General features: G+C 31.9%; 1 protein-coding gene across 2 annotated transcripts in view; it reads right to left on the bottom strand.

Moving 5' to 3' along the window:
* LOC129946450 (protein still life, isoform SIF type 1) overlaps window positions 1–13483 on the bottom strand; it is a 325973-nt gene that overhangs the window by 125833 nt on the left and 186657 nt on the right. For both annotated transcript variants that reach the window (XM_056056633.1, XM_056056634.1), the window contains 2 exons: window positions 12953–13232; window positions 3440–3571 (listed from right to left, as the gene is read on the bottom strand). In XM_056056633.1, coding sequence (XP_055912608.1) covers window positions 3440–3571; window positions 12953–13232 — 412 coding nt within the window. The remainder of the gene's footprint in view (window positions 1–3439; window positions 3572–12952; window positions 13233–13483) is intronic.

Raw genomic sequence — 13483 nt, 5'->3', positions numbered from 1 at the left:
CATCTCTGTATAAATGCGTTGCATTTTGTTTTTGCTGTTTCGTCCTTTTTCTTGTTTATGCATTTTTGAGTATTATTAGTGTGTTATGTGTGAATGTCATTTCATTCTGAGCTGAACTAAAAGTTTTTGTGGAAATGTTTATGGTTTAAACCTTAAAAACAAACAAAATTGCTTCCTTCATTCCACTGCTGCTGATGTTGCTGTGGATGAAAAATAAACTGACTTCAGTTATCAACACACAAATAATGTACCTACTCTAGGAACTCCTCTTAGCTTTGAAGGATATAATGACCTTCTTATATTTTAACAACTAGCTGTTGACCTGTTGTCAGCAGCGCATTAATCTGCACAATTCCAAGTTCCAGTTGTGAAGAACTGTGTAACTTATTCACAATTTATTCCGTACAAGGTCTTTGGTTCTTGCTTCCTATGGAACAGTGCGGCGGTGGCGTGGTGCGGTGGTCGTGACAACTATTGCTGTTCCTGCATAATGTTAGGGCGCGGTTACATCTATGGTAAGTTTTTTTTCTCTCTCTCGTAGTGCGTCGTCGAAAGAATAAATAAAACAAGACTAAGATAGTGGTAGTGGGAGGGTTTGAGTGCGGTAAATGATGTCTTCGCTTGGGAACGAAGGGTTGCCAATAAAAATAACTTTGCCCTTATTTTCTCTTTTATATATGTAGCTCTTACCATGGTTAGGAAGGGCGGAAGAGGGTATGTTAGTTTGAGTTTGAGTTTGTGTTTGTGTGTTTTTATGCGCTTACTAAGCTATAATGACAGTTTGATTGACTGCTATTGAAAAAGGGATAAACATAATGAAACCGATGCCCGGAATTTTATATCCGTGAAGTTATTTAAGCAAATATATAAAAGAAAAGTCCAAAGGGAGATGAACAAAAAAAATGGTCTCTTCACAACAGAGAGAAAGAGTGATAAAGGATACATAAACGTTACGCATAGATATATGTATTAGATATTTACTTTGTCAAGGACATTAGTATTTTCTTTTCTTTTATTCGGACCACGATTTGGAAAGATAAACGACCTTCAAATGAGAGTTTTGGGTCAGTTAACTTGAAGTATTTTACGCTGAGTTTGAATATTTTGTTGCTTGAGGGGGATAAAATGTTTTCAATCATTATTATCCTTTTTCTATTTTTCAAATTCTTTTGAACGATAATAATTTGGAATTTTGTTTATCAATCTACAAAGTAATACATTTTATTAATTTTTTATTTGCATTTAATGTTTTACCAAATTATAAGTATTTCCATCACTTATTTGGGTTTCGAAACATTTTTTGAATGAATGTGATTAATTTATATTTTCATCGATCTTGAGAAATTTTGTTGAAAACAAAACAAATTACTAACTATACAAAAAAGAATTATGCCTCTTTAAGGAACATAATTTATGAGCTTTTTGTAACCAACTCAAGGAGGTATTTTATTTAAAATGTTAGGTATATCAACGAAATGAAGGGTGGAAGTGGCTATAAAAATATAATTTATTTATTTTTGTTTTCACAAGAAAGTTTATCGAAATTTTAGGAGAGTTTGGAATGGCAAATGATGTATTTAGTTTTGTTAAATTAAACTCTGTGTAACACACATTCATTTAATATCAAAACTGTCACATTGAGAAATTATTAATTTTAAAATAAACAAAAAACAATAAAACATTATAAATAATTCGAAATTTGACAACTTTATGGCGACAAAACAGTTCTTATGTTATATGTACTTAAAGTTTAAATGGTTTATAGGACATATCAGGAACATTTTATTGTCATAAGTCAATTTCACGGACAAATTTCGATATTGAATGTCACAGAAAACAACTTAATTAATGTTTTTTTTTTGTGTAGTGAAAGTCATTTGGTCATAAATAACAAGGACATCCAATTTTCAATAAATAATTCGTTGACAGAAAAAAAATTATGTATTTTGCTAGCAATAAAATTTATGGTCACAATGAGTTATATTTCCAATATTATTTACTTAGGTTCTTGGATGTTTTATAATGTACAGACATCAAGTACATTGTTTTTTTAATATCTATTAATGTAACTTTTTAGCTTTCGACAATATTTCACAAATGATATTTGTCTAGTAACTTTTTCCAAGACTTGATTAAACTGACTGCCGTTTTCTTGTTCATACATTTAAAACGCAGACTGCTTTTGAGCCCGATTACAATCCTGTTTAAGAAGTTACATATTCTGATAAAAGCTTATTTTACTTAAGCATACATTAAAAGGAACCATATTTTTTATGGTTTGTACAAGTAATAAAATATCTTCGGATGTCCAAGTGGCAATAAATCAGCTAATCCAATTTTACAGAGCTAGCAAGGATATTAAAAAAAAAAACATAGAATATATTTGTATCAAAATCAAGCCCACATAAATCAAATGTCTAGACTTGAAAATTGAGAGCAACCTAGCTATTTGTTCTTTAAATTCTCTGTTATAACAAAACACATACACATAAAAACTTAAAAAATCGGCCTTGACTTCATCATTTCAATTTCACTTCAGGTTTTCATTTTCATTTTTGTTTTTTTTTTTTTGTTAAATTCTTCCTTTGGTTAAAATTGTGAAATAAATATTTGAAGAGAATAGAACATTATCCTTTTTGTGGAGGATACAAACAAAAAAAAGAAAAGAAAGTAAAGTAAGCCAAAAGGCAAAAAAGGACTCTTCAATAAAAAGACAAACAATTGCTACAAAAGAATTCAATATTTGAGTGGATGCGTCTTTCGAAATGAAATGAAGAAAGACTTTCTTAAAAAGAGTAAAAATGAATTTGACATAAAAAAACAACAAGGAAGCACATATTGTACTATATACTACTTGTTTAAACCTCTTCATACCCTCTCTATATATGTATGTACTTTGTGTGACTTTGTTTAAGACTATTGAGTACTTTTTTTATTCTTTCATTTAAGTGTACACATGCTCCATATTCATTTTGTTGTTGTCTTAAATTTTTTTTGGTAAAAGGATAGAAACTAATCATCAAGTGCTTCCCCCATCTACCGTCAACGCCACCTTTCTGTCCCGTCCTCTCGTAGACAAGAGAATTTCAACTTACTACCTACGAGTATGAACGGAAAAAGCTTTTGTACTTGGATATATAATTTCTTCGTGCTTGTTGTTGTTAGAAAAGGAAGTTAAGAGGATACAGAAAAATTATTTAATTTCAATCTTCCCCATATGCTATACACATACATATGTATATAAACACATATAACATGTCTATGGAGGTAAACTACAGGTTAGAAAAATATTCTGTGATATGTGTAAAACAAAAAAATATTACGTATACGCCGGAGTGATCGCGTCTAAAACTCATACTTGTTGAGACTAAACCACTTTTTTTCTTTCTTTTTTTTTAATTTATTTTTTAATTAAAATTAAATTTTAATAAGAACTTACCGATTCAATAGCTTTATCCAAGCGGTAAATTTCCTCTTGTAGGAGATGAAGTGTACCAGTTTTTCCACGATGCCGAGCAAATGCTGCAGCACAGGCACTATGAATGCTATTTACCCAGTTCTCCAACTCAACCTAGATAATGAAGAAAATAACAAAAAAGAAAAAAAAGAAGAGAAAAATTAAACTTAATTAGGATAAGAACTGCATCAGGATGAATATTGGAAATATTTCCGGAATTTTTCCAACAATAAATTTAAGTGTTCAATAAATATGCATTTTTGTGTTTTTTTTTTTAAATGTGTTTGTTTTACTAATGATATTGAGAAACCTACGAGCGTTATAGTAACAGTATAGGTACAAGAAGGAGGTAAATTATTCCATGTCTTGGAAAATCAAGGATTTAATAAAAAGATTAAAGTCATCGACTTTTATGAAGACAACAATAATAAATGAGATCGATAAAATGAAAAGTGTTCCCAGTGTTCGGTGGGAGAAAAGGATTGAAGCCTCAAATAAGTTGTTGGTAAAATTTCAATAAGGAAATTAAGATTACCAATTAGTATTTTTAAAATAAAATATGTCATACAAATATTTATGTAGGAAACACGTTTTTGTAATTCTTTGAAATGAGAACAGAGCGAAAAAGGTCTTCAAAAATATAAGAATTTGTAAATACCAAACAAATTTAAACGAATTTTAACTCAAAAAAATGTATTAAAAAGTTTTAAAAACTATTTTGTATTAAATACAAAAATAATATTTGTAACAAATCAGTACAAAATTGTATATCCTTTTCCTGATTTTCCTGAAAGTTCTTCACAAATTTGTTTCTATTGAAATTAGATGAACCATGAGGACAACGTATAGGGTGTGGTTTTAGCGGCCTTTTTTTCAGCTTTCGAGTTAAGATTTAAACTTTGGTTTGGTATTTTAAGAATTGAAGCCACTCAGCAAGGGGTAGATTTTGTGAACAGGATTAAAACAAGATTGAAGTTGATCCCAAATTTTATGATCGAATTTCGGCCGAATAGAATATTAATAAACAAAACAGCCATTTGGAGTGATGATAATCCACAAGTGTATGTTGGTCAGAACGTATGACGGCAATATATAAATGATTTCTGACTGTTTTTTTTTGCATCGATGCTTCAGTAAGACGGCATAAAATGCCACGCAGCTCTTGCCACAATTAATTCACTGAAGGAAACGTTTCTTAGCAGCATTGTTTCACGTTAAGCAAATGTGGATTGTTCTCATATGAGATGCGGCTTATTGCAAAAAGTTATACAAAAATGGACTTGCCAAAATAAGGCTATGTCTTAGTTAGGGTTTAGGTACAATGCAAGCCATAAGGTTAAGATGAAAGATTTAAAAAGGAGAATGTCTGCTCACTGTTATAAGTGAGAAATATTCAAGAGCCTGGTAAAGCATTGCACATTCGTGTAGTGGGGCTGAAGAAAGAATCACTGTAGGGATTCTGTAGAGTACGTCTGAAATCCATCTCAAGGATAAACTGATAAGCATTGCTAAGAGAACGGCTATTACCGTTGAATTGTTCAAGGTTGGGAATGTAAATGACTATTCAACTAGAGTATTGTTTGTGAAAATATCTATACAAAAATGATAGGCTTGAGACCTTGCGATGGTCGTCTTTCATTTTTAGAGCGCTCTTTTCAATTTTCTCTAAAAGATTGAAGTAAGTTTATGGTGACCTTAGCCAATACATGAGAACTATACTCGAATTTTGGATGAATAAAAGTTTTTTGCATCAAAGTATAAAAGCTAAGCACAGCGTTTCGTGACTTTAAATATGTGGTCATTTCTCAAGAGATAGTTTATGATGTAGGTACCTAGAACTTAAAGCTGTTATGTATAGTCGGTACAATTACAGCCCATGGATAGTGGCATTAGGGAGGATTACGCTTTTGCAACATTAGACAGAATTGAGGTTTCTTAGCATTAAATTCTACAAGGTTTCTGGTTTCTCATTCGAAAATGCTGTCAAGATCAGAATTAAATGAGCTCATCATTACCTTGCGTTGGTAGTGAAAATCCCAAAGTAGTCCAAATCTAAAAACGAGCATTAAAATCTGAGGGTACTGTCATCAGAGAACCAATTAAGTTGATTTGAAGTATCAAAACAGAGCATTTCTAAAAATAAGGAAGAGTGTGGGAGACAAAATGGAGCCCTGTGGCACCCCAGCGTTTATTTTTTGGATATCAGACTTAAACCTGTCCAATTATACTTGAATTGAACGCTCTTAAAAGTTATTTGAAACCCAACAGAGAAGATTTTCATTACTGCCGTATCACTACCAAATTTCCGATAAGAGAGCTTGACAACAAGGTCTATGAAAATGCTTTTGAAATGTCAAGTAAAAAACATTTTACTTTCTGCAAAACCATATAGAGATTTGTTCCAAGCTTTCAAGGAGTACTCTTATCAATTATTTTTTTTATAATTCTAATAACATCTTTACCAAAATCTTCAAGCCAAAGAGTAATGGATATTAAGTTTAAGGTCAGGTAGGTTATTTAAGCAGTAATTTATTTAGTTCAAATAAATTTTAGCATTATATTATGTAATAAAATAGTTGTATACAGTAGGAACTTTGAGCCACCTAATTGTTCCTAGAATTAGTCGTAATGAAAAAAAATATGAGAAAAACATATTTTTAACTTTAAAGTAAGAAATCAAGCCTCAAGTTTGTTCTTGAATTATCTTCAAAGAAAATGGGAAGTATACATAAAGTACAACATATGTGGAACAAAAAAAATACGAGTAGCTTGGTTTTTTATTGTCCGAAAACAACAAACAGAAAAAGAGCTAAAAGTACAAAAGCATTCAAACTTATGTGAGTCAGGGTTATTTGCTGCATTTGAAATACACTTCAGAGTCCTTGAATATCCATATGATGTTTTTTTTTGTTCTCCACAATTTTCCTTTGGTGTTGAAAGTACTAACTGCACACAGGACGGCGATTATTTTTCCAAACGATTCGCAGACGATCAAATATATCAACTTTTTCACATACCCTTGCATCATAAGGCTATTCATTCAATTGTACGATGACTAAAATTTTCAGAAATATGTGAATGGGAGCAAGGAAAATGCTTATATCCTTGCATTGGCAACTATAAAACTAGAACACTCCCTGCGGTTATTAAATTGTGTATTTTTTCATCTTTCTCTTTTCTTGTTCTTCTTTTACTAGTTAGCTGAAGGAATCTAGGAAGCAGCCAGCCCATCTAACTCGATGGGAGGTGGATCCTGGCACAAAAGATTGTTTGATTCCCCGAAGCGAAGATGACCGCTTTTGGTCGCAAAAAAAAGGAAATGAAAAAGAAAAACATGCAGAAGAAGTAAATCGGCAGAAAATCAAGGATATCTTGTTCTCTTGATATTTTTTTCTTCCATATTTTGTGTGTTTTATTTCTTTTTGCATATCCACACACGACACACACGTTTTTGCCTTCATCAAGGACCTTAATGTCCTTTCAGTGGCTCCAATTCATTGCATATATAAAAACGAGAGAGACACGACAGTGTTGAACAAGATAACGCCTAGGAAAAAATATAAATAATAGAATATAGAGACATTCAGTGAAAACTTTATTGTCTTATGGTTAAGAAGGACCTTTTTTTTAATTTTCCTGTTTTTTTTCGAAACGAGAGAAACGGGTAGTACCTATGTATATGCGTCTGAGTATCAGTATGAGAGAAGAGTGGGGAGGGGGGGTAAGGTGGCTAAAAATGAAGACAAGAAGCCCTTGAAACCCTTGAGCAATGCACTTTATTGTGTGAACAGTATGTTTTATATATGCATTAATTTTTATTTTATTTTTTTTTTCAAAAGTACTTTTTCTGGGTCATGAGTGTGCCTCTGCGCAATGTTTGAATGTGAATGTGAACAGGACATATAGAAGTGTCGTACAAAAACAACAACAAGGCAGAGAAAAAAAATATATGTACAAATAGTGAATCCTTTCATTTTGAAATATACACAGTTTGACTTTGTAAATGAGATTTGAAATTTGATTAAATGCAATTTGTTTAGAAATCGTATTTTTTGTTATTGTTGTTTGTTTTGCTACTTTTACCTTTTATTTTGTTGATGAGTTAGATTGAAATTTGAAAAAGTTGAAAAGGATTTTTTTTTCAAATTTTTGTTTCAGTAGGAAAACAAAAATGTCCGATGGCATTGCAGTTGCAGGTGGGTAACACATTTTAAATGAAAAGAATAACATGACATGTTTGGTTTTGGTACAATTCATTTTTCTGTCAATTTATCAAGTTGAACATTTTTGTATGCATTTGTTTTTATGGTTTAAATGAAAGTTTTTGATTTCTTTTTTATTCCATGGAGTACCCAGTGAAGGTGTGTGGAATGAGGGAGATATGTACGTTTTATGTCCTGGATTGATTTTATTTGTTAAAAACAATTGATTATAGTCAGTTTTTATTTTTTTTTTTTAATTTTTTAGTTGACAATAATTATGATTTTAATCACTTTGAGTAATTGTAAAGGCTTCAAAAACAAATTGGGTTATGTGCTAAATTGGTGTTTGCTTCCTGATGAATTTGATAATCCTTTGTAATTGAAATTGAAAATCAAGTTGTTTATGTCAAATATCAAACCATGAAAATTAATTAGTCGAAATTGGACAAAACAAATTTTTAGAACAATTTGAAATTAAAAACTAAAAAACACACTGCATAATTGGGTGATAAAGTAGTGAAGTTTAATTTTAAAATTGTGTGGGGTTTGGTATCCTTAAAAATGTGGAAAGAATGTTCTTTTTTTCATTTAAGCAACAAAATGTTTTCTGAAGGGATATTCGAGACGATAAATTGAGTGAGTAGTATTTTACGCAGAGCTCGAATTTATGTAAAAATTAAAATTTTTCAATATAAATATTTTGTATAAGACAACAGAAGTTTAAAGTAAATATTGTTCTATTTTCGAAAAAAGTTTGTTAGGTTTTTTTTTAGAAAACTGTTATTCAAATGAATTTTTGACTTTATTAAATGTTAACAAGTATTTTTGTATAATACGGACAACATTTTAAAGTCAATACAAAAATGCTAGGTTTATAATTTTTGTAAAAATTGTTTTGGGTACAGTAATATTTTTGTACATAAATTAATTCGAAGTGACCAATCCTTTTTCGGTTTTATTTTTGAAAACAAAACTTGTTAAGTGATTTTTATTAAAGTTCATACCTATTTGATATGATACCATAATGGCAAAGGGTGTTTTTATTAAACGTTTTTGGTTTGAAACTTGCAATACTTTTTTTTTATTTTATGATGAATGTAGACTTATGTCCTGAACAAAGATTAAAAATCGTGCACATGTATTTCCAAAACAACAGCTTAAGAAACCATCCATTTATAAAAAAAAAACTTTTGGGTGAGCATAATATCTCATTTTGTGGGCTTGAGGCTGGCTATCGAAGATCGAACGAGTTAACACCATGTTCAATTTTGTGTGGGGTTTTGTGAAGTAGCTTGTCGTTGCAGATAAGCTCGTGATTGCTGATATATATCCTCAATAGCTGCTAAAATTGGCCAAAAAACTGGGCTTCTTGGCTGGAATTGACAAATTGTTACCTTTATAATAAGGCTTAATTCTTGGCTATAATATTTTATAATATTAGTGTTTTTTCTTATTGAATCCACAAGTCTAACAAATACCCTTTAAAATATATCATATAATAAAAATCGATACCAGTCTTGGTTTGTCAGAAAACTTACTATAAATGCATGAAGTTTGCCACGTGTGTTTAATTATTTTATATGTTATGTTAATGGCAATAAAATTGCATTTTCCAATGGGTTTTGATGAGGTTAATTCAAATATGACATAAACATTAAAAAAATCAATCCATTACTGCAGGTTTTTTTTTTGTTGAAAATTCGAGAGAGATGTACGTAGCTACATTCATAAAGTAGTTTTTTTTCAATAAAATTCTTAATTCTTTTATAAATCTACTAGCAAACCCCGCGCACTCCGTTTCGCCACTAGATGGCTTCGTTTTTTGTTACATTTCTTTTGGGGATTAAAAGATGAAGACAAATAATTTTTTTTTGTTTTGTATTTGAAAAGGAAAAATTGTATTTCATTTCACAACAGTAATGAATTCATTTCGATTACAAAAATGAAGTGTAATTTGGTTGAACTTTTCTAAGTAAAAAAGTAAAAATACTAAATTGAAGCGTTATACTTAGCCGCAAGTATACGTTTCATCGAAGTGCTCTTTGGTAAACAACATTTTTTCTAAATTTGCCCTGCAAACACAAAGCGATTAGCCTTGCGACTTGTTAATTGTCATTGCGAACGCATGGTGAACCGGAAATTGCAATCGTTTGAAGTCAAACGGAAGATCAGTCAGACTCATCGGTATAAGAGAAATAGCTGCATACATTTTCACCTGCGTAATTTCCGTTAATAATGGTTGCCTCAATCAAATTCGGCATAAGTCTTTTCACCTCAAGTCGAGTACCGTTGAAAAGTCGCGGTGGATTCAAATTACGCAATATAATAATAACTGAACCAACTTTTAGGTGCAAGTTATGTGGTGAAAATCCTGGTTACTCAAAAACTCCGTTGGATAATTTACTACATCATCGGGATTAGTTATGGAATCAACGGATTTGTATGTCACCAAATCGACAGAGATTTTTGATTGAATGGTGAAATACAGTGGGTGTACATCATTATTCTTTGTGGCGCGGCGAGAATTGCTCGCATAATTCTGATAATTCTCACTAATGTTTCAATAAAAGCTAATTGAGATTCTACAAATCAGCAAAAGTCGTTGGTAGGATCAATTAATGCAGTTATCGCATCAACTGGCACTTTTCCATTTCCAACAGCTAACAATTGTGTGGAAAATTGTGCAGCACTTTGAAGTTGAATTCTCATATACGTAAGTGGTTAGCGATAATGTTTTAACGTTATTCCACAAAAATGATGCCTTCAGACAAGCATTCAATTCATCTGCAGGCGTTCCAAAGGGAATTGCTGGCAACGTCTGTCTGAAATTGCCTGCCAACAATTTCATCAAGACGCCAAAGATCTTGTTACTGCGTCGAAGATCCTTCAGTGTGAAGTTAAGTGCTTCAAGTGATTTCTTATGTGCCATTGTGCACTCATTCCAAACAATGTGTTTGCATTGCATCAACAATTTTCCCATTTGCCTGGATCGGGAAATATGTCATGTTGGAGTATCAATTGTGTTTAAATTGAGTGGCAACTTAAGCGCAGAATGTGCTGTACGACCGCTATTTAGAAGAGTTGCCGCAATTCCAGATGATGCTTACGCCAAAGCTATGTCAAATCTTGGTCGAATAGTGGCCAAAACCAATGAACTGACAAATGTTTTCCCTGTTCCTATAGGTGCGTCCAGGAAGAATAGACCACCAGTATTAGTGTCCACCGCTTGCATTAATGTTTCGTATACTTGTTGTTGCTGTTCATTTAGCAACGGCAGATTATTTCGAACGAATTTCTGCAATGTATCAACAATGTATTGCAGCTCTCGATTTAATTCTTGGTTCAATGCATCGTGCATCGATCAATTTGAGCAATCATTCCTACTTCAATCAGTAGCTTGTTTGCAATCATTCAGAATCATTCCTTTATTGTAGATTTCATATGTGATTTGAAGTCGATATCTCTGACGCTTCTAGAGATATGGTTCACTAAAAAAGGTTCCCAAAAATAAGTTTTGGTTTAGAATAATGGGCCTTTGAGAACGTAAACAAATTTAAAAATTTTCCATTATACAAATCGGAACTTTTTCAATAGCTGTCTATGGAGAGCTAAACGGAGTTCACCGCTTTTCTGTTGAAATTTTTCCTGAATTTTGTCTGCCATAAACCACGCGGATCCCGAGACTTTTCCAATGAATGTAAAACCGTGCAAATCGGTTCGTGCGTTTTGGAGCTATAGCGTCAGGAAGGAAAATTCGAGTTATTTTTATATAGTAGATAATTCCTATCTTTTAGTTGAAATATTTTTATTATTTCATACATTTTTCTAATTTTTTATAAGTTGAACAGTTTTTAACAGAAAATGAAGAAAGTTGTTGAAGTAATTTTTGTTTTTCTAACGAATCTGTCCTCCAAACAAGCTTTAAGCATCAATTTTTTGAAATATATTCCAATAATATAAATATTATGTTAAAAACGGGTATTTTTAAAACTAAACAAATAGTAAAGAACAAAGATTTATGACGTATTTTTCAAAACCATGAAGGCCAAGATATGTATTTTGCAAAATCATTTTACAACTCATTGTAAAAGATTAATATGTCCTTAAATCAATATTAAAGTCCCTGTCCTTAGTTCTTTTTAGCACATTTTTGGGGTCGTATTGTAAGAATCTGAAGTTATAGCAAAATTGTTGTTGTTGCAAGATGAGAATTTTAAAAAAGTATTATTTCATTTGTGTGATAGAAAAAAACTGTAATTTGGTAGAAAAGTGTTTTTCTACCATGTTTGGTTACCAATTTGCAGCATAATTTCAGGGGACTGCTTAATTCTCCATTCTCCAACGAATAAGCGCTACTTTTTGGGTTTGTTTTATGAACAAATTTCCGAAAGATGAAATAAACTGTCGAATATTGGATTTCCACAATGTGATTTGCAATCAAGGATTAAATTGGTATTTGCCAATTCATCCAAATCGATTGTTTAATATTAATAGCACAATATTAAAATTTTTTTATTTCACTAATATATTGAATACTCAAAAGGTTATCCTAAAATTCACCCTTAATCAATGTGAATTGGTATTTAAATGTAAATTTTTAATAAAGCCTAAATTCAAAATCATTCTTAACTCATTTTTCATGAAATGATAATCTTAAAATCTCTTAATCCATTTGGGGTAACATAACAAAACCACCTTTAACCATTTTGAAAACATGGTCTAAACATCACAACACATATTTACCTACATTTTTGTATATCACACAACAAACCAAAAACCAAAGATTATTTTTTATTTAGTGCCAGAAAATGACACACCAACAACAAGAACAACAACGGTGCAAAAAACACCTTTTCGTGTCCTGAGTAGATAATCCTTTGCGGATCTTGAAATCCAAATCTGTTTAACATTCCATTTTTTTTCGAATGTGGGTATAGGTATGTGAGCTCCTGAGTTTGCACGGAGCTCGGACATGACATCAAAAAACCCCCGACAGCAACAACAAAAAACACACGAAAAAAGAAGAACGAAAAAAATAACAAAATAAAACAACATTATCCTCAAAAGGACATTAACTCTGATCCTGGATGCAAGGAGCAAAAAAACCGGCAAAGTGAAGTTGTTGGTTGCTGTGTGTGTTGTAGGTTTATTTTGTATGTTGTGTTTTTGTTTTATTTTCCGGAAATATTTATTCGTTATCTTTATCTTTGCATCCCCGCAACTCAACTCCTTAAATTGTATGCATAGAATAGGATGTATGTATGTACAAAGGTTATATTGTCTGTCAACTCACCTGACACGGTGCCTGGAATAAGTAAGCATCCCCGAATGCCGTACTCAAGCAGAATATGTAATCACGTTTCGGGTGCTCGGGTATGGGCTGCATAATCGCTCCGTCGACAATAATTAAATGCTTTGGTGCCGCCTCGACAGAACGTCCTTCGCGTGAATCGCACGGATAAAAGAGCAACGTGGTTCCTTTCAGGCAAACCCAGTATCCTTTCCAACCGCGCTTGCGGGCCAATTCGATTTGATGTTTTTTGCGTAGCAGCCATTTCTTCACCGATAGGAATCTGTCCAAAAGAAAAATACAACAGAAAAACATTTAGAAGAGAATTTAGTATCAACACACACATATGATGTGATGTGAATATGTGTTTGCTGTTTGTGGATTCGAGTGTTCAAAACAATTTTAAGGATAAAATGAAAAAAAAAAAAAACAGAAAAATTAAACGCGAATAAGACATGTATCAGGATTCAGAATTCAGTATTCAGAATTGAGGATTGAGGATATCGGGCGGTGTGGGATAAAGGTTTTTGCTTG

This window comes from Eupeodes corollae, chromosome 2, assembly GCF_945859685.1.
Source record: "Eupeodes corollae chromosome 2, idEupCoro1.1, whole genome shotgun sequence".
Taxonomy (NCBI): Eukaryota; Metazoa; Arthropoda; class Insecta; order Diptera; family Syrphidae; genus Eupeodes; species Eupeodes corollae.
The sequence above is the reverse complement of the archived record's forward strand: the minus strand, read 5'-3'. Positions and strand labels throughout refer to the sequence as shown.